At 39.6% G+C, this 27,638-nt stretch overlaps 1 protein-coding gene across 1 annotated transcript; it reads left to right on the forward strand.

Moving 5' to 3' along the window:
* The first annotated feature begins 429 nt into the window (after nucleotides 1–429).
* On the forward strand, nucleotides 430–27,638 carry LOC139712536 (uncharacterized). Its single transcript, XM_071624354.1, has 2 exons — nucleotides 430–1,081; nucleotides 27,497–27,638. Exons 1-2 carry the CDS (start codon nucleotides 638–640, stop codon nucleotides 27,623–27,625), a joined length of 573 nt encoding a protein of 190 aa, XP_071480455.1. The 5' UTR covers nucleotides 430–637; the 3' UTR covers nucleotides 27,626–27,638.

The following is a 27,638-nucleotide window of genomic DNA, read 5'->3' on the forward strand; positions in this document are numbered from 1 at the left end:
GAACATCAGTCTGTAGGCCTACCCGACCCCTCACGCACGGGAAGGACTGTACCCCCGGCGAATGGGTGTGGTTTCGGGGTGCACCCTCTGGTATTGCCGATAGTCTAACGTTTCAAGACGCAGATATATACAAATCTGCCAATCTTTGGAAATCAATTTATCTACAAATAGCTACAACTCTAGATCGCGGTAAATGCTTTTATGAATTATTTAACTGTTGACCTTGGTAAAATGTAATCTTGTGATTAAGGAGTTTTCAGGGAAAAGTTTGCTTGCAACCTCTGCATACCGTGTGAAGTAAAGACTAAACTATAATGACAGTTGTCTGCTTGCGGAGTGCGACCTTTGATACCACTTGCCAAACTATACGAGAATAAATAAGTGTGCGGCAATCATCAGGCACGGAGATCACACTTGGCGAGTCAGAGATAAAGCGGGGCGGGCGACCAAAGTAGATGGCTATTACTTCATGTATAATTAATTGTGCAGAGATATTGCCTGCATAATAATCATCGGCAGCGAATGCGAAGGCTAAGCAAGCATCAGCTTTCGCACTGCTTGTGGCTCGGGTCAGGTCGTATGTTGATGAACATTGCACTCACGACGGTGATCGCAACGGCCGATCTGCAGCGTCGAAATGTTCTATCTCAGCGGCAGTCGTTCCTTGTCGTCCGAAGGGGAAACACCATCCGAAAACGGTAGCTCCTCACACGCACCTCCGAGACCTAGCGGCGCAATGTCTCAGTACGGAAATACAGCTCCTGCCTTGGAGGACCTGGAAAATACCCTGGAACAATCCGGTTTGTTGCTCACCAAGAAAAATGTCGCCAGAGATGAGAATTTTATCATCGAAGTGCAAGAAGTGTGCAACGTGGGCTATCTACCCCTGCACTCGTTGCTAGCGTTACCCGTTTGCTGGGCGGCGGCCAGGATTTTACCGGCACCCAATCGCCCGCGAAATATGGAATTATTCAGTGAGGATGATAGCCTGGATATCGCTCTCGTTCTCGCTTTTCCCAAGGCTGCTCAGAATATGCGAACTCCCGCAATCATCGACGTCCATCGATGCAGCAGAATGACGGTAAGTAAACAATAATGTGTATTTACACTTATGTTGTCTGTATTTGCCGGTTCTGCCATGTTTGTGTTGATTAGCATAATGGATGCTGCTGAGCTGTGCATGCAGCGCGAGCCAGTTTGCGATGATGATGGTAATACAACTTGAGGATTAAATTGCAGCCATCAAATCTCCACACGGTCGTCACGCCTGTAGACCCAGCTACAAAGTAACAGCATACTTACCCAGGGCAGCTATCAACCTAACTGTAAACTGTTACCCACGACACTTTGGTGTGTAAACTGTGGAGCAGGGTGTTGTTGAATGAATCTGTAAACAATACTTAATCGCTTGAGAGATTTGCCCTGCAACAGTCGGCTTCCTTATTTCCATAATAAAACAATTTGTGGTCAGCTGTGATGTAACACTATCCTATACTACACAACCGAAGTGGACAAGCTAATTCAATTCACGTTCAAGGCCCATAAAGCAATACAATATCAAGGAGTTGAATGTAGATGTTCACTTCAAAGCCATCCAATAATACTTCCTGTGAGAGTCTGCTGTGAAATATTCTCCTTCTAATGTGTTTCCTCATGCCTCAAGCTCACACATTCTCTCCAAAGACGAATAGTGATATAACTTTCAACAAGCTTCATGAGAGCTTGAATGCAAAAAATTGATATATCCAGTTTCATCAGCTTGACATTGATATTGAAGCTGCTGAGTGCTGACAAACAAAGAAAATAGTTACAAACATATATTCAATTTAATGTCTTTAGAAATATTTCTTGTGATGTAACAAATGCATTATCATCAACAAGAGTTATTTTTCCTTAGATTTTGATGATAACCTTTTAAAAAAAATGACATTTATCTGGGTTTTTTTTTTTTGCATCCAAACTCTTCAGTTGCAAGTGATGCTTTACATGTAAGCTCAGTTAGTAACTTTGCACATAGTAACTTATATTTTGTTTTGATACATTTACCTGTTGACAGATGCAAAATTTCCTACCCATGAAATTTAAAAAAAACCTGCAAAATTATAAGAAAAGTGGTATTTAATATGACACATGTATTAACCTAGTTAATCAATATACATGTATTTGAAATAATTCTGTTTGTGGAAATAAAACCATAAATCTGCATACATCTGCATCAAAAAATAGTTGAGCCTAGGATTCTTAATCTAGATTGACTCCACTGGTCCTGACTTGCTTCAATCACAATGTTCATTTAGCATTTCATATCTCAAAAGTTCTTGTGATTATCATTATTATTTTTTTGATGAGTTTTCTTCTTTTTTTTTGGTTGCTTTTAGGAGTGTTTTTATCCTGGTACTGCACTTCAAACTTAATGAATGAATATATACAGTCATTGAGGTAAATGACCTATTTTTGAAACTACTTCCCACTGATAATGCACAAGCAAATGATGTGTTTTGTTTGTTATAAGTGTGGGAGAAGACATTGCTTACAAGATCACAAAGAAAGCAAGCTTGGAGCGATATTTTTCAGAAGTTAGTAATCAATAGCTGAGTTTTGTTCTAATCAGCAAGGATGTGAGAGTTCAGAGTTTGATCTGACTTTAGACTTTTCTACTTACCCAGAACCCACTTTCCAGACTTTCTTGCAGTTCGTACATTGAAAAGACTTTTTTGAACTGCAAGTATTCTCACACCCATGAATCAGGCATGATATACTATTTTACTTAAAATACTCAGTCTTGTCAGGTTTTGCCAATAAACTTAATCCTCACTAAGGTGATAGTTCCATTTTTTGTTATAGTTTCAGTCCTAAAGCAATTATGGAGGCCTACATTTCTTTCATATTTCCTGTCTGATCAAGCCCTTGCCTGCAGTTGAATTAGTTTTCAGTTAATTGTTGAAATCCTGATTACCACTATATATTCTTGGACTTCTTAGAAAAATCAAGGAGATATGAGAGAAAAATGAAGCATGACAATAACACTATGCAAGGTAATTTGGAAGTGCTTATCAAAGTTCAAATATGAGTTAACAAATTTGATTTCATGCCAGTCTAAAGTTCATTTTAAATCAACATCTCAGTAACTGAGATGTTGCTGAAATTCTGATAGACCCATTCCCTGATTGCACCACACTGTCTGCAAGCAATTAAAACTAATATTAAGCAATGTCTGATAAGTGATTAACCACTCATTGGAAGACTGCCCATGAAAGGTTACCATAGCAACAGTGGGTGTATTGTGCACTCAATGTCATGTGCTGCATTTCAATCATGCTAAGTGGTTGACAGTCACTACATGCTTTATTGTGCTTTGAGACTTAAAATATGTATGTGTAATTTAACAGAGTGAGGAAGTGTGTATTAACTGTAATGTCTTTTTGTTGTTTATGTGCATTAAAGAGTTTTTACAGGGTTGTACATGTTTGTGACACTGTTCAGTGACTGCAAGATTCAACTATTGTAACCATTCATACCACTATAGGAAATAGAGTGAAATCTCCTTGGAATCTTTCTTTTCAGATAAGACTTGATATTGCCCTATACAAAGTGATTAAATATAAGAACAAAAATGTCAAGGATCTTTCTCTGTTTTTGTTGTATTTTTTGTCACAAAACCACAGTGCAGCTTGAGATACTGAGATTTGTCGTGTAATGATATCCCAATATAAATTGATACCAAAGATGAAACTTTATAGAATTAGCAGAGGAGTATTTTTTAACGCTGGTCTCCATCTCTTGCATAATTTAAAAACTAAACTTTGATATTCTTGTGATGCTATGCATTAAGCATCATATAAATTGTCAATGTCTGGGACCCATTTATAGGATTTTGTGTCATTACCATGGAAGGTAATTTATAGTAGAGGTTTTTTTTCAGTCTGAGATTATTATTATTATTATTATTATTATTATTATTATTATTATTATTATTATTATTATTATTTTGTTAAGGACAAAGTAATGACACATTTTCATCATACCTGCAGGAGTATTGGAAGTTTTTTTTTTTTTTTATTGGGAGGGGGGGGGGGGGTTGTTGTTGTTGAAAATTTAACAGCTTAATTCTTTACTTTGTTGCAATTGTAAAAGTCTTGTTTAGGGTTATCAGGTACTTTGTAATTTATGGAATCAAACATTCAAACAGTACTGATAAGGTCTTCTTGAAATAGACCAGTATTTCCTGCATTATAAGGGAGCGTTAAGAGGTAAGATAGGCCTACCAACTGTTACTAAAAATAGTTGAATTCCTTGTCTGTGCAGGGCCTTTGAAGTTATTGTACCCTCAAATGCTGTTCATCTGGAAGGGTTTTGCCTGCATCTCTTGAATAGCTGACATATTTCTGTATTGTTGGCTGGTCAATTAAGCTCACTTGTGCAACCACTGAAGAAGCTACATGCAAGCCAGAGCTAGCAAACCTTCCCATTGTTCCCTATTCCAGCCAGTTGTGTTGGAAGTGGGTATTGAGTAGAATTAGATGGAACTTTGTTCAGTGATGGAGACCCTACTTAGAGGAGTCTGGTCCATACCAAGCCTAATCCTAACATTCTCGTACAGTCCTTTTTACATGCACTCTGAAATATTTGCACTGAGGAGGAAAGGAATCTGCCCCATTTAACATGTTGGTTTCACTGAAAGGAACTTTATTCCTTAAACAGGTGCTCCAATGAGCTCTTAGTTCATGCATGTTCAAATGTTTTTAGTTAATTTATTATGATGTGCAGTAAAATTGGGAGTTGCCATATTTTTGAGGACTTAGTAACATGGAAATTTCTGTGATAGGATAACCCTAGAACTTGAGGGATTATAAAGTTAATTGCTGTGTTAAAAAGATATGTTAGGGTCTATTGTAAAACACATAGTAATCATGTGCAATGCAATGTATGTGTACCATCTTGGTATGACAGGGCATGGACACAGATAAGCATGAGTTTAAAAAAATGTTATTACACCCACCTCTATTCCTGTGTATGCACGATATGATTTAGGCAGCAGAACATATTAAGTGTCATACGTATGAAGCTGTCATTTCATGGTTAGTTCTATTCAACATCACAAGTGTGTAACATTTTATGCATTATACACATGAAGGCCTACACATGGAATTGTAGAAATCAGGCATGAACTGGATGCGAAGCGGTGTAGTAAATCTTTCTTTCCAGGATTATGTCGACTCTGCTTTTCAATCAAGGTCAAGAAGCAAGGGCAGTTTTGGGGAAAGAGTTTTCCTACCCCCTCACACTGAGAAATAAAGAAACTACATGTAGATAGAGCTACTAGCAATATAAACGTCTGATTCCTTGTCAGAAGAGATGTAAATCATACAATGCAAAGGTTTACTCCCTATAGCACCATGCGATATTCCTGCACGTAAGGCTCATGCAGGTATAAACGTGGAGAAAAGGTCACTTTCAAGGTCACCATGAGACTTACCATTTTTCCATGCAATGTTTTTCACTGAATATTTTGTCGACATCCCACTCCACTTGCAGATCGTTGTGTTTATATTCCTTGGCATGATGAGTTATATCAGGGAGGTGGGAAGAGCCACCTCCCTGGTTGTATTGTAACTTGGCATATAATGTGAGGGAAATTCATGACTTGTATACTGTAACTTTATTTCATTTGATGGCATTCCACTGTCAGCTCCTTTAGTCCATTGGGCTATTTGGCTATATTTGATATCAATAGGATTTTAGGTTGATGGTGTTTAGAGGGTTAGATTCTGATGTGTAGCCAGCTAACATTACTGCTACTGTATATTGAACTACTGTTTAGTGACATGATAGGTATCTAATCTATGATATATTATGATTGTGTGTATATGTGTATGTGCAGTGGCAGATCGGGGGTGGGGGGGGGGGGGGCGCCGCACCACGTGCACGCCCCCTCTTTATTTTTTTGTTAAAACAAAAGAAATTAAAAGAAAAAATGGGGAGGGGCGCTTGCGCCCCCCTTTAATTTTTGTAAAGGCGCCTCCCCTTTACAGATTTTGTGGATCTGCCCCTGGTGTGTGTGTGTGTGTGTGTACATAATGTACTGTAAAAGTGTTTTATTTCGCGGTGGTTTTATTTTCGCGCTTTTCGCGCTTTGAGGTTGAACCACGAATTTAACATCACACGAAAATGTTTTGAACTCGTCGCTTGTTACAACGCTACCATTACCGACCGCGAATTTAAACACACGCGAAAAAGTCGGCACCGATGGTAACCGCGAAAGTTTCTCTACGCGAAAGAAACCACTTTTACAGTACATGTTTGTAGGCCTACATGATAATTAACCTTCATGAGACTGAGATCAAGAACTTTCTGTGGTTATGAATTGAATCTCAAACATTCCCAGCTCCTTGGTGGTTAGCTCTAGCTCGGAGAGAAATCGGTCAAGATCTTGTGTGCTCTTCATGCTCACAAAGCAGATCTGTCTGTTGAGTAATGGCTGTAATGGGATATTCAAGTGTTGACAAAGTGAGCTGTAGAGGTAGCAGGGAAAAATAGGGATGCGTCTATGCGAGGCAGATGCACCAAAAAGACAGAGAGCATGGAGGAGGAAAGAATGTGGGCCCCTACAATGAAAAAAAATAGTATATTCATCCTTTCTTTTATCAAGTCACTGCTGATTTGTATTCATATTACCTGAAAAAGAAATTGTTGCAGATTATCCCAAGTAGTTGTTGATATGAAAGAACAATGGGCCAGGGGGGCATTTCATGAAGCATTTTGTGCGACAAAGTTGTCGGACAAATTTGCTCTCAGCCAATCAGATGCAAACATTTCAGTAGCTTGTACCAGTTTGTCAGAAAAATATCTGACCAAAACGCTTCATGAAATGCCCCCCAGGAGGTAGATTCTCCCCCGTAAGTTGAAATGAAGCAGTTTATTTCATGATTGAAGTATGGTTTGAGCGTGAACTTCCTCCATCATGTCTTCATGTGTCGCTTGTCTGCACCGTTTTAATAGCATGTCTGTTTAGCTATTCTTTGCGAGCTAGTAGTATGGCACATCACAAGTTGTGGGAGGTAATGGAGGTCACGTCAGGTCACAGACAGGAATACGACGCAGCTGGAGCCAACGGCCATTAGCAAAGCCGTCTGTGACTGAAATGGGTGCAAACCTGGGGAAACATATTGTACGAATGTGGAGCATAAAACTGCTATTATCTGCAGAGTTAATTCCAAGGAGCATGCGTGCAAGGAAATTCCGTGCCATTGTCAGCTTTGCTGTGGATTGTGATGCAAAATAAAGTCTAAACAGTCAGCATCCACTTTGTTGTTTTTGATGATGAAATTGTACTGTATGGCCACTATCCTGTTTTCTCTAGCTATATGAGCTCTTTCGCACCTGCCCTTTAGATTCAAGTAACGATTATCACAGCTCCCCATTTTTGGAGCCTGCACAAGGCAACTGCACTTTTATATGATGAGTTCGAATTGATTTGTTATACTTCTCTGGAATGCCGCATGATTGTAAACACTCCAGTATTGACGTTCTTGAGTTGTAGTCAATCCAGTGCTGTCTGTTCGGTACCTCAGTATCTAGGCTATTGTATAAACAGAGTGATACGTTTGTGCATGCTTCTGTGCTTTTGACAACCGACACTCACCGCCAGCATTTTGCTCTGAGGTCAGTTTTTAAAAAGGCCTACATAAATTGACATCAAAGTTACGCTAGCTGGCATTAAATCCTGATCATAGTTTCCATTGTATTGGTGTTCCAAGAGGTTAGTGGCTATATGTGGGGAATGGAGTTCCCATTTTTCTGTTTTTCTTTTTTAACTGAGAACAGTCTAGAAGTTCTTCCTTGCTTGACATGGATTATGACTCACAAGAGATTCTTAACTAGACATGCCACTATCCAGCCCAAATTACCTTAGATTGCAACTCCATACCTCTAATAAATGGAGTAAAACCAGATGGGCAGAGAATGGTAGAAGTTTCTGACATTTCATAAGAAAACCATGGATTGCATGGAGAGGTGATTTTGTGATGGAGATAAATTGCCATGACCAAATTATAATGGTTTATACTGTGGATTCATTCAATACTGGCTGAAGTGTTGTTGTCGTTATTCATAGTTATTCAGTAAAATGCAATTCGTGTATTAAACAAAGTTTGAGAAGTAGGAGTGCAAAAGTAAGCTTTTCTTAGATGGTTTGATCCACATTTCTTTGTGATTTACAATACACAGTGTAGACCTGGGCATTATGAAATGTATTTCTCCTATTTGCCCTTTTTGGGCAAGAGCTCCATAACAGGTGTCAATTCATAATTACTTACCAGTTGGGTAAGTGAATATATAGCTCCCTGTGCATTAATAAACTGAGCGTGTTTGACTGACAGGTGCATGACCCATATAATATCAGAATTACCATATGTCCACTCTATTTATTATGTTTTTTCCTGACTTGCAAATTTGCAACGCTGTGGAATTTGCTGGCTATGACAGGGATGGACTCCCAGTGATTTCTCTAGAGGCCTGACTAGCCAACAACGTGAGCAGCCCAAAAAGCGAAAAGTGAGCGCATGATATGCAGCATTTCAAACGGCAGAGTTCAAGACGGTCGTGCCATTTCTCTCAGCTCCTTCTATATGGTGGCTTGACAGGATCAATAGATTCTAGGCAAGATGGACTGCATCTAAACACAGATCTGAGCGTTGCTAGCTGTGGCGTACTCTTGGGAGTTACAGTGGCTTTCATGAGTAGGAGCCATGTTACGGAGAATGCGTGTGTCGTGTAGCAGGTGCATTTCACTGTAGAATTGGGAATGATATGCTTGCTTTGCATGCTCATAGCATAGTGCACAACCATATGCTCGAGTCCCAGCAAGAAGGGCACTGTTGCCATATAGACAGACAGAGTGTGGCAAGAAAGACATTTATGCAGTAACTGAGGAATGCATCTTGTTTCAAGATTAGGCTAGTGGATTCATACAAAATGTTTTTGTTCAGTAGGATCTATTTGACTTTCAGTACTTTCACAAGAATAAAATGGCTGTCACCCCCAGAGAGAAACTTATTATGGTGACCAATTCTTCTCTTCCACTGCCCCCACCCTTTAGAATAAACTCCCTCTTTATATTCAGAATGCCTCATCTATTGAATCATTTAAAATTCTTCTTAAAACTCACCTTTTTAATCAGTTGTAACTTTTTTTTGAGGTGCACACAGTCAGTAATTATATCACTGTATCACATGTAGTTCTTTTTTTGTTGTCATTACTGTCATTTTGATATGGCATTGTTTTTATGCTATTGTGTTTCAAGTTTTCATGTATTAATAGCGCCAGTGCGCTTAGAAACACCCATATAAAGAGCAATATAAGTGCAATTATTATTATTATTATTATTATTATTATTATTATCATTATTATTATCATTATTATTATTATTATTATTATTATTATTATTATTATTATTATTATTATTATTATTGTTATTACTACTACTACTACTACTACTATTAGTATTATTATTATTCAACACCAAGATTAGGAATCTGAAGATGAAAACACCCACCTATCTCCTAAGTTTCCATGCCTATGATATTTTTTCTCAATGGAAGTAATTCAGATTTTCTAGTATACCCAAGAGATTATTAGACCCCGTTTACGAGCCGCGGCCGAGCCCAGCCTCAATTGCGGGGCTGAGCCCCACAATTTTGTCCGTTTACACTGCCAGGCTCGGCCGCGCTTTTAATTCAAACCTTTCAATATTTCGTAGTGGCGCTCTGCTTGTAAAGAAACGCAATTTGGTATAGTCTGGTTTTCAGACCCTTTGCCAACTGGATTCCGTGGCGAAGTCACCGTTCGGGCAAAGGCCTTTGCCGAAGGAAAAATCCTTTGCAGGACAAATCACCTTAAACTATACTTGTTTTCGACGTTGAGGGGGTTAATATCCTGAATAACGAAATAGTACGGGCAGAGTGTTTGGAAGCCAGACTAAAATTGGCCGCGCATTTGGCCCAGTTTGCGTTTACACTGAGAAAAGGCCAGGCTCGGCCGTGGCTCGGCTGTGGCCGAGCCCACCTCCAGAGCGTGGCCAAATGCGCGGCCAATTTTGGCCCCGCATTTGGCCTTTTGCGCGTTTACACCGAGCCTCGCACTGTAAACGGGGTCTTAGTCAGCATATCATGTAACTATTTGATGTGTCTCTATATCACACCCACAAAACAAGGGGAATTTAAAAACTGACATCATGAATCGAGTTCCAAAAGAATAAACTTGGGCATGCTGATAAAGCATCCTTAAGAATACTTCCTCAGGGAGTACATTTACCAAAAGTAAATAGACCTTCAGGACTTTGGACTTGACAGAATGAGATGCCTTTTCTAAAAACAGATTATGGCATACTTTGGATGGATAACTGGATGTTAGTGCACTATGAAGGAAGCTCTTTTTCAAATGCCAATTGTAGGCAATGAGTGCTTAGTCAGTATGGCAATGAAGCAGAAGGCATTTGATGCACCACATGGTACCCCAGGGTAACGCATTGCATGGCACCATCTCGTATTCAGAAGATGTATATTTACACTGCCATCACGGAGATCAGAATTCTAGCAGTCGGCGATTTATAATGATCCTAATGCCAGTTTAGCCCTATGTGATATGAAGTTTTAGACCATATTTGCAATAATGATAGAGATGGTGCTTTTTTATAACTTTTTTGAAACATGTTACATTGTACTGCAATTTTAGACAGTAAACTAATTTAGAATGAGATCATTTAAATCCCCAAAGTTGTCCCATTAGAGCGTCTGGACTGGTAATGCATAGTGCTGTGCAGCTGTCTGTACAACGTGGCACTGAGATCACTCATGTAGTGTGTGTGATGATGTAATGATGCTGCTTCAATGATGAGCATACTATTGCAAAAAAAAAAAAAAAAATTCTTCCATTAGAGCACCAGATAATACTTCCTCTCATCTTTTGGTAACATTTTGGTTTGATCTATGTCAACAATGCATTTGGAAGAAACACATATATATTCTTTTAAAAACATTTACACAAGAGATATTTTTGCCACTTGCCCGAATTGGCAGGGGGCTCTTTCTTACAACAGCATTGTGAGATCTGCTTTGCAAGTTCTTTTATAAATGACTGATGTAGATGAATGATTATGCTTTCAAACCTCACACAGTCAGAAAGCAAATCTTGCCATAATGTCCATGAGAATGCTGTACAAAGCCCACATTCAAGCACTGTCTATATAATGTATCTGCACAGTCCCAAGCCTGCTCAGAGTATGCGATATATTATAGAACATGAGAAGAGGAATACGTGTCTCTTTTATGCTGCAGTTTGCCCCTCGCGTAAAAAAACATCCTGACTTGTCACACGTGCACACACACACCCTCCTCCTCACACCCTCCTCCTCTCCAGTACTCCCCCGTCCCTTACCCATCCCTTATCCATGTTGTTACTGTCCTTGCCCCCCCCCCCCTTCAAAAAATAAAATGTTCGAGAAACCGGAAAAAAAAATCAACTACAACCCGGCGGTAATGATGTTGCCGTCGCCACTGCAGCTTCTGCGTTAACCCACCTCAGTGTGCCATGACTAATCGATACGATTGTGAGATCTCAGTTACAGACGCGCACATTCCAGCTGGATAGCCTGCTGTCAAGGCTGATCCACTTGAATTGTGAATCTTCATGAAGGAATGTGTCATATTATTTTATTCTCTGATGCACAGAGTTCAGAGCACAACAGGGCCTCAGTGGTGGCATGCTGGTACTTTCCTTTGTGGGAGGAAAATATCAGGCACAATCCCAACTTTTCATTTTGGAGCACAAGCTCTTACTCCGAGTATATCCAGTGCACAGTCTGAATTTCATATTGGTAAACATTTGTGGCGTGCTGACATTTTGTCCAGTGTATGTGCAGGTGTCTCTTTACGTACTGGGATAACATTTTGGTAAACTATGTGCAAACTTTGCAGGCAAAAGAAAGCAGCACAGAGGTTGTGTGATGATCTGTTGATCGATTGGCAACGTTGGCTCCCTTTCAGCTGAAGGCTTGTGACATTTTGAAATAATGGATTCTATTGTAATTGCTAATGGCATTATTTTAAAAAACATTGTTATGCTGATTCTCGACAATTACTATTTACTAATGATTCTTGAAACATTAGAAAGATTGCAAAAAAAAAAGAAGGAAACAGTGCAAAAAAAAAAAAGAAGGAAACAGCTAGTGATATAAAATTTTGCCCGCATTGTTAAAAAAGAAAATATTGGGCTCTATAAAACCAGACATTTTTGTAAATTGGAGCCGACGGCCTTTTTCGCAGCATGAAAATTTTGCAAATTGCCACTGGCATTCAATGTCAGTAGTGTAGACAAGAACTTTCGTGTGCATTCAATTTTTTTTTGTGTGAATCTTAGCTTCTCGCAGAATTTGCAAAAGTTTTATGCATGCGAAAATTTCTTGTTTTAAAGTAAGTACTAAATGGACATTGTATGTTTAACTAGCATATGTCACAAAAATTGATGTGCATGCCTGTAATTCCACATACATTTGACAAAAGTACCCCACAGAATTTCCCAGTTTGTAACAGTAAGAAATCTTGTAATATATTCATTTTAAATCATTACCAGTATTTTCCTTTGCATGAATGCTTGCAGCTTCTTATAATCACAATGAGAACATGTTATGATGATCTTTATATTGAGGTATCAGTCTATCCTTGCATGATCACGAAGGGAATAATGCTGAGATATATTTTGCATGATCAAGTTTTCATTCAATGCCACAAGCTTTGCAAGTGTACATAGCCAACTATTTTGCTGTTGTATGAAACACTAAATACACTAATTGTCTGTTTTGAAGTATAATTCAGTGATACTGCCATGCAGTCAGTGTCTCAGAACAACACGATGATAAGGTTGGGAGTGTGAAAGCCCGGCCCAGTTTTGACAGGAATGCTAAAATTATGATCCAGTCTTGGAGGAGGCTAGGCTATGGGTGGGGTTTCTGATGGAAAAGGGGAAGGATGATGCTCGTCTCAGAGGAAGGATTTAGAGCATGCATAATTCAATTCCGTGGCCCTGTCTTTACAGGTGGTAAATCCCAGTACTGTACTCAGAAAGGAAATTTATATATTTATGTATGTACATGATACACAGCACATGGATGTAGAAGGCAAACTGTGTGAAGATTGTGAGATTGTATTCAAAGTCACATTTTTGCTTTTACTCTGTGCTCACACTGGAGAAGAAAAAAAATATTTGCCGTAGTAATGGTAAGAGGATAGGAGGAGGGGTTGAAGGGGAATGTTCACATCTGCTCAAAAGTTGAGAATTGGGGATCCACATCATTGGGAAGTGCAAGCCGAAGGATAAATGCTCCAGTGTGAATATCACAGAAGACAGAAGTCGGACAGTTTATTTACGTTCAGTCAGAGAAAATTCACAGAAATTGGCCCATGAATAAGCACTCAAATGCCTGTGTTCTTGAATTTCTCTTGTAGTATGGAGGCACAGGAAAGATTTTTAAAAAAAAGGTACCCAAAAGATAACTTATTTTCTTTCTGCATTTTGTATAAAAAGACCTGAATGCAGATTTATGTTGTGAATATAATAAACATAATTATAAAGCAACCTTGAAGAAGAAGAAAATTACTGAGTAGAATGCAGACTGTACTTATAAAATGATCGAGAATAGAATCTCTCTCTTTCTCTTTCTCTCCCTATATAATATGTGTGTGCGTTTTTATTTATGTAACGTGTGTGATATTTATGTGCAAATTTTGTAGTGTCGGTGAAGTATCACCAAATATACCACCATATGTAGTAAAGGGCCATAATGATTAAATTGACTTTTTTGTTTTTAAAAAAGGGAGAAAATAGATGGTATATTGCATGAAGTATGTGGGCCAGGCGTTCTTGTCCTCCTAATGTGAGCATCACAGTGTGACGAAAGAAAAAAAAAAAGAATAATGCGAAAAATTCACACGGTGAGAATGTGGTGATCAAAACTGGATCAGTTTTGCCCAAGCAGAAAATTATGATGACACCCTGACTATCTGGGGAGAAAGGGGCACCCCATAATGAAATTTGAGAAGCGACAACAGCTGAGCCATCCAGCCAGTAGGCTGCGTTCACATTCTTTTTGTCTTCTAGCAAGTATGACTATGAGAGTAATATTGAGCCTTCAGGTACAAGTGGTAGTTTTTCTCCATTCCTCTTTCAATCACCAATCTTCAATGTGCCAAATGCTTGTGTTATACAGAACAAAAGGGGAATCTATGACAAATCTATTAAATACTAATATAATGTTAAGCTAATTTGTGAAGCCATTGAAAAAATGAATTAGGACATTCATGACTTTCATCATCTCAGTTGATGTTAGTTCAGTGTATGTTGTTGAGTAGATGAATTATATTATCCAAATGAAATATTTTTTGTGTCTCATTCAAGACATCATCATCATTGTTGTCACCCTGGTAGGCATGGAACAGCTGTTCAAATTAGCTTTATTGTTACATATTTTTCTGCATTTTTTTTTTAAATTGGGGTTTTATATTAAAAATGGCTAGCAAACACTCCTTTTGCAAACCTGCACTAGGAAATCCTCTTCTATATCACAGATTTTGGGGGTAGGCGGTGTTTATCTTCGAGGTGGTGTTGAGATGAGATGACAGGGCCGCAGCTTGAGCGCGCCTTTTCTCTGACGGCACCCATCAGAGTGGTGTAATATTGTTTGACTTTTCATGCTTGAATGGCCCGGCAAGCTCAGCTGCGCTCCCCAAGATGTCTCGTCACTTTTTTTTTCCTTCCCCAGTGTGTCTCTCTCCTCTGACTGCTTTGCATTGATGAAAAGAAGAAGAAGAAAAAAAGAAGAAACAGAATGACGGCAATCCTGACACAAGAATAATTGTGCCTCCCTCCTGCAACGAAGATGGAAAGCACTGATAATCATACTCCCCATTTCGGATGATGGATGGTGTAGTGTCATTTTTACAGTCTCTTTTTGAGGATGAAGGTCACAATTTAGTATCAACATTCCCTAGTCAAGTCTATGATGAATTCAGCGAAGCTTTATGCAGGATAGTAGCTCTAATCATGGGATGATACAATATGAATTGTGTGAAGTGTTTTTCTCTCTTCTACCTCCCTGGTCTGATAGATGTAGGCCTACTGATTAGAGCCCTTTAAAACTATGTCCAATCGCTCTTCATCTTCCTTCTGATTTTCTATGGTCATGCCATTTGATTTTGTCTCATGAGAAATGTCAAAATATTGTACTAGCTTTCTACCCAAATAGATCATTTTCCTCTGAACAGTATCCTATGATAATGTGTTTTAACATCTGTTCCTGAGCAACATCTACATTTATGTTTGGTAAAAAACAAAACAATATATATGGCCAAGAGATTTTGTCAAAAAATGTGTCACAGTCAAACAAAGAAAAAGAAGAAGAAAAGGTGAATATTCACTTGATAATAAATAACTAATCATGACTGTTAATTTGATAGTTTCAAATCAGTCTATGACTAAGAAGGAAAATCAATTCTACATCATTTTCTTGATGATCAGAAAATATGAAACTACTTTAATGAGAGGAAAAACATAATATGCTATCATAGTGATGTGTTCATGGAAGATCTTTTGATTCATCAGTTACTTTTGCTTTTGCTGAACTCCTAAAAAGCTCCTCTAAAGCTTTTCATATACGTAGTTCCATGTCACTGATGTAATTTTGATCAAATAATGCCGTCCACAAATATTAGTGAAAGTATTGATTCAAACAAACCATTATGAGATTTCAATACCTTACAGATTGCCAGTTTAGAGTACAAAACAACAAGAGAAAATAATACTGTGGACCAACTACCATTAATTGATCATGATAAAAACTGAATATTGATCATCCCATGTCCTGTAAATAGTGGCCCTGAGAAGTCATTATGAAGTGCGCAGCGACACAAACTACTTTTTTATTAGAATTGCGAAGACAACAAAACAACTGATGTGAAAACGTTTGAATTGCACTTTGATGCGATTGCTCCATTCCAGCAAGATGCCTGTGAACTCATCAAGGCACAGGAACCAAGTTGAATGAGAGCAAATTGTGCCAAATTGCATTGGCTCCGCTCTAAGGTCACATTTGTAGACCACCGTACACGAATGTTGCATTCTTTGATAAGATGGTCGGCTGTGCATGGTTTGAGCAGGGAGGTGGGAGTGAAACTATATTTGAAACGATTTTGCTGAGCAACATTACACAATTGAATTTCACATGAAATGGCTGCCCTTTTGGTAGAAACAAGGATGATGTGTAAAACAATTGCAAAAATAAAATCTACTCCAAGTTGAATGAGTTGTGGTATAAAATCAAACAAATGGATGAGTGAAAGTTTGATTTAGATTGGACATCTTCAGTTTTTAATGGCTGGCCAGTGAAATGGACATCTAGGACCTATTTGAATAACTTCACTCAGCATTTTGACCAGGAATTCATGGGCTGAAGTGGGACAGCAAATAAAACAGGATTCTAGGGCTGGGAGGACTCTGCCCTCCATCAAAACACTAAGCACATTCACACGCAAGAATGATTGGTTTATGGATTGCGATGCAGAAATTGATTTCACTCACCAGCAATTCAAACATTGGTGAACCACTGTAATTTTCAAACTGTGCATACTAATATCTTTCTTGCCCTTACTGGGCTTATTTTTGCAAGCTGAACCAAGTATTATAACACAAACAAGAAAACAAACATAAGTTTTGCTACAGTATTAAAGAGAAATCAAGGTGACACATTTCCGCGTTAGGATGTGAATGGCTTTAGCGATTTTGTGTGTGTGTGTATGTCCACAAACAAAACTCATAATTTCTTTAACCTTGTTGCAAGAATAGAGTTTTCAAATCCTTCATTTTCAGGTGTTTGTGAACAGGGCCTACTGTGATTGAATAGCAGAATGTATCTTCTTTGAGCTTTTTTTCCCTTTCTTCTTCTTCTTTTTTGAAAAACCAATGGTTTGGAATCTTGGATAGTGACAGACATGCATGTTCCTTCGGGGAATCCCCCACCGAATCTCGGATTTCTTGCTCACTATGATTTAGAGCTGACCTATTTTTCTTTCTTTTTTTTAACCCTAACTGAAGAGCTGTCTGTAGAATGATGCAAAGTTTTATAAATGCATTTTGAACTTCCCATATAGTAAGAAAAACAGCATACTGTGAGAGAGATGTGGAAGAAATAAAAATACATATTTCTGGATCATAAATCACCTGTCAAAGTTTGCTCCAGGGAGGTATGGACTAGATTGTAGGCAACAAAAAACACATTTAAAGACACTTTTCCAGGTACGTTTAAAGGGGAAGGCTAGTAACTGATCAGTGGGAATCAGTGGAAATGCTGGGAGATGATTGTTCCAATCCTTATGGGATTCATTCAAGAGTTCATTGTATATCTATTGTTGTGTGAAAATGATTTGCTTCAGAACGGTCTCATATTCAAGTACTGTGCAGATTAATGCTCCGTCACTGACCAGGGACGCTAACCTGGAAGCATTAAACTGCACATTACTTGAATATGAGACCATTCTGAAGCAAATCATTTTCACACAACAATAGATATATAATGTACTCTTGAATGAATCCCATAAGGATGGGAACAATCATCTCCCAGCATTTCCACTGATTCCCACTAATCAGTTACTAGCCTTCCCATTTAAGTGGTGCTTGTGGTGGTTTCCATATAAATGCTAATGCAAAAAGAAAAACCAATGCTGTAGATCAGTCCATCATCACTATGATATGCCAATTGCCAATACAGTTGACCCTCGATACCAACAAACTCTTTGGAGCCTGTGAAAAACACTTTGTTATCTTAACATTTGTTATATAGGTTTGGAAGAAAACATTGAACCAATTGTCACATCTGTGTGTTTTGTATAGTGACAGTCCACTGTACCTTCTGGTCTTAGCCAATTCTTTCTTTCTTTCTTTCTTTCTTTCTTTCTTTCTTTCTTTGTGGGGGGGGGGGGGGAGGGGAGTAGTACTATGTAAATGCAGAGGAGATAAAATAATATTGATGGTAGTCTCTAGAGTATGAAATTAAGACTCCAGTATGTGATGTGACTTAAAGAGAGCAATTTCCTCAACCATATTTCGCTACAGAATATATCCCCCAGGTTTGACAAGATTTTTCAGATTCTCAGTTTGTTTTTTTCAGAATCAGTGGGTAGTGGCTCCACAGATGCAGATTCTATTGAGAGTATCCCAGAGCATGATGTTATAGCAGAGATTCCAACTCTCCCGTTTTCGACGGGAGATCTCCCGCCGAAAACCCATTTTTGCAAAATCTCCCGTTCTCCCGTTTGAGATTTGATTTCTCCCGCCCTGGCTCTGTGTCTCCCGGTAGAAAGGATTTCTTACTTATTGCTATCGTATGTTCAAAAAATAAGCCTTAGATAGGACCAGAGAGCATCTATAACCCTAGGAACTTTGCGCTTTGCGCACATCAACTGAGAGTCTCCCGTTTGCTAGGGGTTTCGGGCGGGAGAATCTCCAGATCAGAAGGTGCTTGGTGTTGGGGTCTCTGTTATAGACATGTTTGCATTGTCAGTCATTGGTACGTCACCCTTTAAATTTCTCATTTACTTCCCAAAGCGCCAGGAAGGCAAATCTATACATCAAATCATGGCATAAAGATTGCACCCCGTCAGCTGGAGCCGACAACATGGCCTTCCAAAATATGTTTCTCCCCTTCATCGTTGCAGCGGCGCTCTTTGCCAGAATTGATCAAGCGCATCTGTTTGCCGCCAGTGTCGCATGCTAATGGACAAAACGAGCTCCCAATGTGCAAATTTTGTCACATTATGCTTTGCCAGATTCGTGGGACAATGCAAGTGAAAATTGAGATGCATTGCTTAATTTGTGCCCGATTATACAAGTAGTGTACCTCTGAATGCTGATGAATCCACAAAGAACGAAGTTACCACAATTTATCCTCTCTTTCTGTTTCTCCTCTCATTTCTCATTCTCTTTATATTTTTTTTTCTCTCTCTGCGTTAGTCATCAGGATGCTTTGATTACCCCTATGTCCTTTTTGCACTTTCATTAGAAGCTCCTGTTCTATCATATTGACTTCACACCGGTGGATAGCCTTGAGATAGCCAACAGATAGTTATTAGAAAAGTCAGGGCAGGATAATTAAACAGAGGGGCAGTGTGTGCCACAGTGAGAGAGAGAGAAACAGACAGACAGAGCCGCTTTATGGGTGTGATGACTTTTCCGGTTGCCATAGGGATTGTCACTTCAGTTACTGCATGGCCAGTGGAGAATGGGTAGAGCTTTTCATACACCTAAGCAAAAGCTGAATACCTGTTGTTGATGTTGTTTTTTTGTTTAACCCTGTCAATGTATATCAGAAGAATCAAAATATCAGACAAATACCAGAAATTTACAGTCAAGAAATTATTTGTGCATAAGAAAAGCTGCCCCACGCCCCTAAAAAATCTGTTTGTTCTACAGATGCGATAAATGATGTGATGAATTTTGCTGTACTTATCATTGATTGTTTATCGGTCTTTACGTGAAGTTTCATCTCAATTCATGTTGATTGGCATAGATATGCTTATAGCATGGAGCTACTTAACCTGTTGAGGGCGGACTGATTTTGCTACAACACGCATTTCCCATAGACACCTGCCCGAGTATACTCGGGACTCGTCCTCAACGGGGTAACAGTTGTTTATTAGCTCCATGCTCATAGAATGAGAAGTTTCCATGTTCTTGTTCTTGTTGTTTGTCCAGACTTTGTCTAGCAAGAAATGTATAAAATCATAAGGTTCAACATTGCCAGGAGGCAAATGCCATGCCTTTGAGCTTTAGTGTCCAGTTGTCTCCCGTAAATGACAATGTACATAAAACTGAAAGTGAATGTAAAATGAGTAAAAAAATTAAAATTACATAAAAGGTGTGCACTTTAGATTGGATTAATTTGTTGTGCATGGCCACCAAAGAAGCAATGAATACTTGTAAGTGAATAACCATGGGGCTGTTACTGAGTCCCTTCTGAAGGACTCAGTGTATTGTATAACACTGAACTGTACATTCCTCCTGCAGGTAACATATATTTCAATCAGTCAAAATATTCCAAACATAATGCCAATGTTAATTTGCTTGAATGGAACCATAATCCATATCTACTACTACTACTATTAATTGAACTCTGCAATACATCTTGCAAAACTATGTCTGCTGAATCTTTAAAGGATAGTACAGTTTTGGTTGAGATGAGAAATAGGCTTTCGAATTTTTGCAAGATACCAAGAAAACACTTATGATATAGCACAGAGCATACCATTTTAAGAGGAATTCAAAGTTTATTTGATGAAAATCGGGTTTGGAATAACTGAAACATCCAAAAACAAGGTAAAACAAAGCGATCGTTTTTTTGGATATCTCAGCCATTTCAAAACCAATTTTTATCAAATAAACGTTGAATTCCTCATAAAATTGCATGCTCTTTCATATTTGATATGAGATTTCTCATTATCTCACCTAAAAATGTTAGAAACCTGAAATTAGGTCTCAACCAGAACTGTACGATCCCTTTAACTCCTTTACATGTATCGGTGTGTTTGTGTGAGTGAATATATGTGCTCCCGTACTGTCATACATTGTATGTACATGTATGTGTGAATAATGCAGCTATATTTACCATATTTTTTGCTTTCATCAATTTCACATTTTTCACACAGGAAGACATTCAAAATAACACAGTAACAGCAGATTTGTGGCAGAAAAATTAAACAATCTACGGGACTATGTCTGCAGATTATCCTATTCTTGTTTTGATAGCAGAAATTCTTACAAATTTGATAGGGTTGGAGTTTTAGGTGGTATGGATTTATTAAATGGTATTGTTAAATTCTAAATATCAGAATGGCTAATCACTTTCGACTTCCAGCTGAATCCCTCTGCCCTACTTGGCACACTCTCTTATACCCCTTTTATACTGGGCGTTAGCTCGCTTCAGGTGCGGACCTGAAGAGAGCTAACTCTCAGTATAAAAGGTCTAAAAATAGTTAGTCCGAGCCAAAGTTGTCCTCTCTAGATAGATCAGGGGGTAGATCAGGTCAGCTTCAGGTCTGAGCTAACGTCAGTATTAAAGGTTCGTGAGTTTAGCCACGGCTAAATTTACTGACCCGTGACCGGAAAGCGTGTATGGTGCTTCCGGGTTGCCAATATGTACGTTTACTGCTGTACTGTTGCCACCAGCGCGCTGTGTATTACGCAGCGCATTGGTGTGTTCGCTGTTCGGTAGAACTCTCAATGCAATGAACTCTTTGAACTAGCAAACGACATGATTAAATCTTAAGAAAAAAAAATTGACCAGCTCAGTACGTATACACTATATATATATATATATGCCGATGACTGGTTGAATTTCGCGAGTAACGTACCGTATAACAACGGAACTGAATTTGTACTTGTAAGTAAGCATGAAAACTGTCACTGAATTTTCACGCTCATTGGAAGGACAGCAGGCTAAGGGGGGGGCAATAGGTCTGGTCTCACACGTAACCTTGGGTGGTAGAGAATGGCAGTATAAAACGACTTGGCCTGAGCTAAAGTTAGCTCGCTTCAGAAGCGAGCTAAAAGTCGTGCCCAGTATAAAAGGGGTATTACTGCCACAAACTTGCATTAGACTAACATGAAAACATATGAGTAGGACTGTAAGGACAGCAGCAATTCTGCTTAACCCACAACCTAGGCTTCAGTTTCTGTACCCGTTCACATAGGTGAACCAACATTTAAGAATTTGTAGCTGGCAGAAATGTATCAATACATTGCTTTGAAAGTGATTGCTAAACAGAATCAGAGCGTATGTGAGTTTTGTCCTGGTAGCTCATATTACAGGATATTTCCACTGGCAAGATCATTTATCACATGGTAGTTGTTAAATTCATGTTCGTGGTAGTTGTTGAATTCATGTTCATGGAGTACAGCAATGAACACAGCATGTTACATTCATGTTGGGATTAGAGTTGATCCTGGGCCCCCGGCCTCGGGCCCGGACTTAGGCCCAGCCTTGAGCCCCTGGTCTTGGGCCCCTGGCCTCGGGTTCCTGGTCTTGGGCCCCTGGCCCTCGGCCTCGGACCCGGGTTTAGGCCCCTGGCCATGGGTCCAGCCTTGGGCCCCGCCTTTGGCCCGGCCTTTGCCCCATACCCTACTGTACATTGCAGATGGTCTATGTGTAACCAAACTTGTCTGTACCTGGTCATGGACAAATAATTAATACCAGGTCCTCTAAATACTCATTACAGACTACTAATACTGCACATATGAGCTGTATACTGCATATATTGTTATGGTGTGAATGAATATGATTACTAGGGATATGGTTACTAAAATGTGCTAATGTGCTAAAAACCCCACATGTCATTTTACATTTTACATTGATTTTGTGTTGTTTACGACCATTTTCGAATTATCATAAATATAATAAACATTTCATTAACAAAAGTTTTTAAGTAACCCATGAAATCATAGGTAACTGTTTATCTATACACAAAAATTGGTGTCGCTCCTCGATATGACAAGTGGTGATTTGTGATTTTGGGGGTGCCCTACAAGAAAACAATGCATACTTTATTGCCGATTTCTGGTTGGTCTCTACAGCAAGTGAGAGTCTTTAAATATGCATAATATTGGGTCTAAGCTAATTGAATTTTGAAGTTATCAGCTTTCAAACATGTACCCAAAAACATTAACTTTGCCGCTCAATACCATTTTCGGTGACCTCTTGGGCAATAACGGATTGTCAGATCTGCGCCATTACACACTGTGCATGTTAAGATCATAAAGTTCTTCCAATTTACAGAAAATGAGCAATGTAACTCATCTAACTTGGCTGCAGCAGTCAATCAAAAATAGCAAATTTTATTTAAACTTCGTTGTTGGACTGCGCATTGGTTGCTAAGGGAGTCTGTATCTTAGCAACCGTTTGACCTTGGGGCAAAATATCTCAGAATCTTTCGTCAGACACTTTTGGGAACATTTGGCGAGAATTTAAAGAAAATTGAAGGGGGCCGGGTTAACAGCATTGGTTCATTTGACATGGATTGACCCATATATTATTTCCCTCCCACACAAATACATGTATATTACTGGTTCTCACTCCTTCTCTTCAAATTTCTTTGAGAAATAGAGAGCTGGGGACAAAAACAAAAAACTGAGAGTTTTGTAGATTAAAAAAAAAAAACAAGGAAGGAGATTACACAGGTCAGTTTCATTCATTGAGGCCATCCTTTAAAATCAGCGAGGTTTTGACGAATTTATGAATCTTTGTATTAACAGCTACAAGCATTCCCCCATCAGAGGTTAGCTCAATCTGATTGCCTTGTGTGCAAGAGCAACTAACTATCTGTTAAAAAGTTTGTCCTCAACTCATATTAGATCCTTGCATCCAGGGTAGTGTTACGAAAAGTACAGGGGGGAATGTTGCACAACCAAATGAGCCAGAACTGAACAGGGTGTTCAGACGCAGAAAATTTATACGAGAACAGTATAGCTATACCAAAACGGTATAGCTATATGATGAATTTATACATCTGAACGCTGACTAATGAAGCGACGTATAGCGAAACGACGGTCAGAGCATCGTTTCAATCTAGAACTCGATAGCGAATCAGCATTCCATCGTGTCCATTGTGCGTCGGAACGTATGGTGACCATAGAACGGTATAACTGGGCAGGGCTTAATGGGAGCGAGCACGAAAGGTGACCTTGTACCTGTCACTCATGACCACAACAAATGCACGGTGAGAAGCTGCACATCTATACAACGTTTTTCCGGAATGGTCAAAATTAGTGTCTGAACGGTGTGTTGGCTATACGATGATTCTTCATACGTCGTTTCTTTATCGAGTTTTGGTATAAACGGGCTTGCGTCTGAACAGGGGGTTAGTTCCACCGTCCTCCTCTGCAATCGAAGAGACAAATAGGGTCTGCCATTGTTCATTACGCCAAGGATGAGTGGAAGCATTTATGAGGATGACTGAAACAGTAGTACATGTACATGAGGAGAGTCAGGTATAGTGCTCAGTGATCCAGGGCTCCACGTATGGCTCAATATCACTGAGGCGTGACACATCATGCCCTCCCCTTCTTCTGCTCTTGCGATTTGGAGTATCATACTAAACGTTTTTAATGGTAAGCAGGGTTATATAGTGTTCTACAGCAGAGATGATGTGATATAAATAAATGACATCAACTACCCATATGCTGACTAAGCTTTAGTATACACCCACATGAAAGAATTAGGCTTTTTTCTCATCTGGTTTTGTTTTATATGGTTTCTTTATTTTCTTGTCCAAGGTTGATGATGCAGAAGTGATTCCCCAATGGATATATATTTTGATGAATATATCCAACAAGGAAAGGGTGTTGCAGTGGGATGAAGATGGTGTAGAAATGCTTGATGCAATCAAATGAAAGTTATCATTACAGTGGCCTTCATGATCAGGCTTATTTTATTGAACATTTTAGAATGCTGAGTTCAGCTCATCTAGGCAACCTGCAAGTGTATGGTCCCCCCCCCCCCCACACACACACACAATGATGCATTAATACATTACAAACAGTAGGGGGGCCCCTTTCCGCTTACCTAGTGCTATGATCTAACATAATATTGTGCATTATACACTGGAACCCTGTGTGTATCAATTGTGAGACGCAGATATCCGATCCATCCCATTGTTCTGCGATGTTCATAAACCATATTCATCACAAAATGTGCCTTTTGTGTGCGTGCTGTCACGAAGCATGTACCCGCCTTTGTGTCAGATTCAGCCTGGAGCATTTTACATTAGCACTGCATGACCGCACTTACTTTGCTGGGATGATTAAAGTGTGTGCTCGATCTAATCTGAAAAGAGTACGTTTGTTATGCACATTGGGACTGGGATTGGGACACTCATGCTGAATCTTCATCTCGGCTAATGCAAGTGGCTGTCTGTCTTGTCCATAGGAAAAGTCCATCTGAATTCCTTTTTCCAACCAAATGAACCCAACCCGAGAAATAACTGGTAGTATGTGAGGTGTGAAGCATATAATGAGGGTCTGAATGGCCCCGGTGCAGTGTTTAGTTCTTTTGGACCATTCTCCAGCAACCCTGGGAGTGTGGCACCCATTGTTCTCGGGGAGTCAAAAGTGCAAATCTGCACTGGATGGATGTTTTGGTTTGCTGCAGGTAGTTTGTTGGACTCACAATTCAACCCCTCGAAACAACCCCCGTCCTCCTTTTCACCCCCCCCCCCATTTTCTGTACTCGCTATTTTCTCCCACCTTCTCTACGCGACTTGTGCGAGACGGTGAGCGCACTGTGAACACAATTTAAAACCTCGACTGATGCTAGACCGGTGCGGAACACCGCTTTGCATCAGTAGTGGATTAAATACAATGACCAGTGTGAATGTGGTACTAGTCATCCAGAGGATAGCATCTTGCACAGAAAAGGCCTGAGAATGTATCACCCCACGAAATCTTTATACCCCCTGCACACTTCTTTCAGTAACCCCCTACCCTCCCCCCCCCCCACCTCATGACAATTGTTCTTCAAAAGTTTCATGGTGTGAAGAAAGAAAAGTATCCCATATCTACAGCTGACATTTTTGTCAGTTTTGTTGAAGGTGGAGGGGGAGGAGGGCAAGAAAGAATACAGACTCCAATGATCATGTCTGTCTGTTATGATCATGTAGAACTGCCGATAAGTTTCCCTGATTCTGCAGGAGTCTGTCTGAAAAAAGGAGATTGATTTCTTCCTGCCCCATCCAAAGCAAGTGAAACCCTCCCTAATTCAGAGGTCATTATTGCCTGCTAAAGATGCATGTTACACACAAGCATCTCCGAGATAGTTGCTCTTGCTAGGAGTACCCTGATTTTGTTGCGTGAGTGCTGGAAATGGTAGCCCTGTTTGCATTTACATGCATTTTGGGCATTTTGTCAGAACAAGCTATCTCGAGGGCCACCAGTAGCCCCCTACCCCCCCCCCCCCCCAAAAAAAAAGATGGAAACATGAATCCATACCATGGGAGTGAGCAACCATTGCGTTAAGCTATACTTGATGGATTTTTCATGAATTAACTCGTTCTGCCATAGGGTATAGGATCAATGTCTGAGAAAGTAGATGATAAAATCTCATTGGTAATGTTAGAGAAACTGATTCCAAATGAAGTAAAAAGGGCAGTAGAAATGAAAAGAAAGCAAATTTTGCGAAAAGGAAAATGTACACCTCATCTTTCTCCAGCAAGTGCTGTTGGCTGAGCTTCCGGGCACTGTTACAGTCATCGTGAATACAAATGTACCACAAGCAGAGCTGCACAAGTTCATTTAGCAGAGTGCACCATTTGAGCACATGATTTTCGGGGCCGTGTAGGCGTCTGCCTCGCGCAGTATTTCATGTGAATTGTGAGGGTGATGGTGACCCGCTCAAACAGATGACACGATGGATGGGTTTGGATGTTACAGTGTGAGCACATGTACATGATAGTTACTGTTTTGCTTATATGACCCATAAATCACCTCTCCAAAAAAAAGGGGGGAAGAAAAAATAAACAGGATATGCATGACATGACATTTTTATGTGTGTCCTCCATTGCCTTTTCAAGCATCCACACAGTTCTTGTTTACTGTGTGCAGACATGCATTGCAATACAAATCAAAATGACAGTGTCGGAAGTCACGATGAATACATTTTACCATTGATGCTAAGTGTCTGTCTTGACTTTTGTGACTTTGTGTGATTGTTTTGTTCCTATTGTCACAAAGATGTCTATTTGATTGTACCTTTTTTAATCAGCGTGGGATCATGCCATTCGGTGTGGATACAAATAATGTTAGATTATATAATTGAAGCAGTACCGGTATGTAAATTGTTATGTGAGTTTGCCATTCATAGCATTTTTATTGGAGGAGGGTAAGGCATTTCTTGTTGCCTTCTGTTCCCCATATGCATAAATCTTGTGTGACCTACCTCTCTCTAGTCAATTTCCTGACAGTAAACTGCAGGTTACAAGGCTTGCTGTCTCACACAACTTTTTTACTGTTACTGTAAACCAAAAATTGATATATTTGTATTACTGGGGCAATCATTGTGCAGAATGTTAGGAGATGCTGTTGGAAAAAAAAAGATAGAAGAAAATTCATGTTTGGCTAAGTCCTGATATATGTATCGTAGTGAAATACCAGTCAATCAGTGTTCGTCCTCACTGGAGTAACCCCATCCAATTCCATCTACTCCCCTGGCATACAAACAAGCCACCTGCGCATTATTGGACATGGCATTCACATCCGCACCATTTGATCCCCACCCCCACCCCCCTGTACCATGTGGTGATTGTTGGATTTGGAATCCTACACTCTGACTAACTCCTCCCTTTCATTTCCGCCCGTCTTCCTTCCCCTTTTTTTTCACACCCCCCTTCTGGTCTCTTGTCTCCTTTTGCAGTTGCCACCCAAGAGTCCCAAGGGCCAGGCAGAAGATGCCCTCCTCGTCTTCTCTTGGTCATGTGATCAAGACCTCAGCATCACCATGGAGAAGAGCGGTCCGGACAAATACAAGCCCACCACACTGTAGGAAGAGGAGGAGG

Source organism: Diadema antillarum, unplaced genomic scaffold, assembly GCF_040938485.1.
Source record: "Diadema antillarum isolate AM-2024a unplaced genomic scaffold, OU_Dant_1.0 scf00000041, whole genome shotgun sequence".
Taxonomy (NCBI): domain Eukaryota; kingdom Metazoa; phylum Echinodermata; class Echinoidea; order Diadematoida; family Diadematidae; genus Diadema; species Diadema antillarum.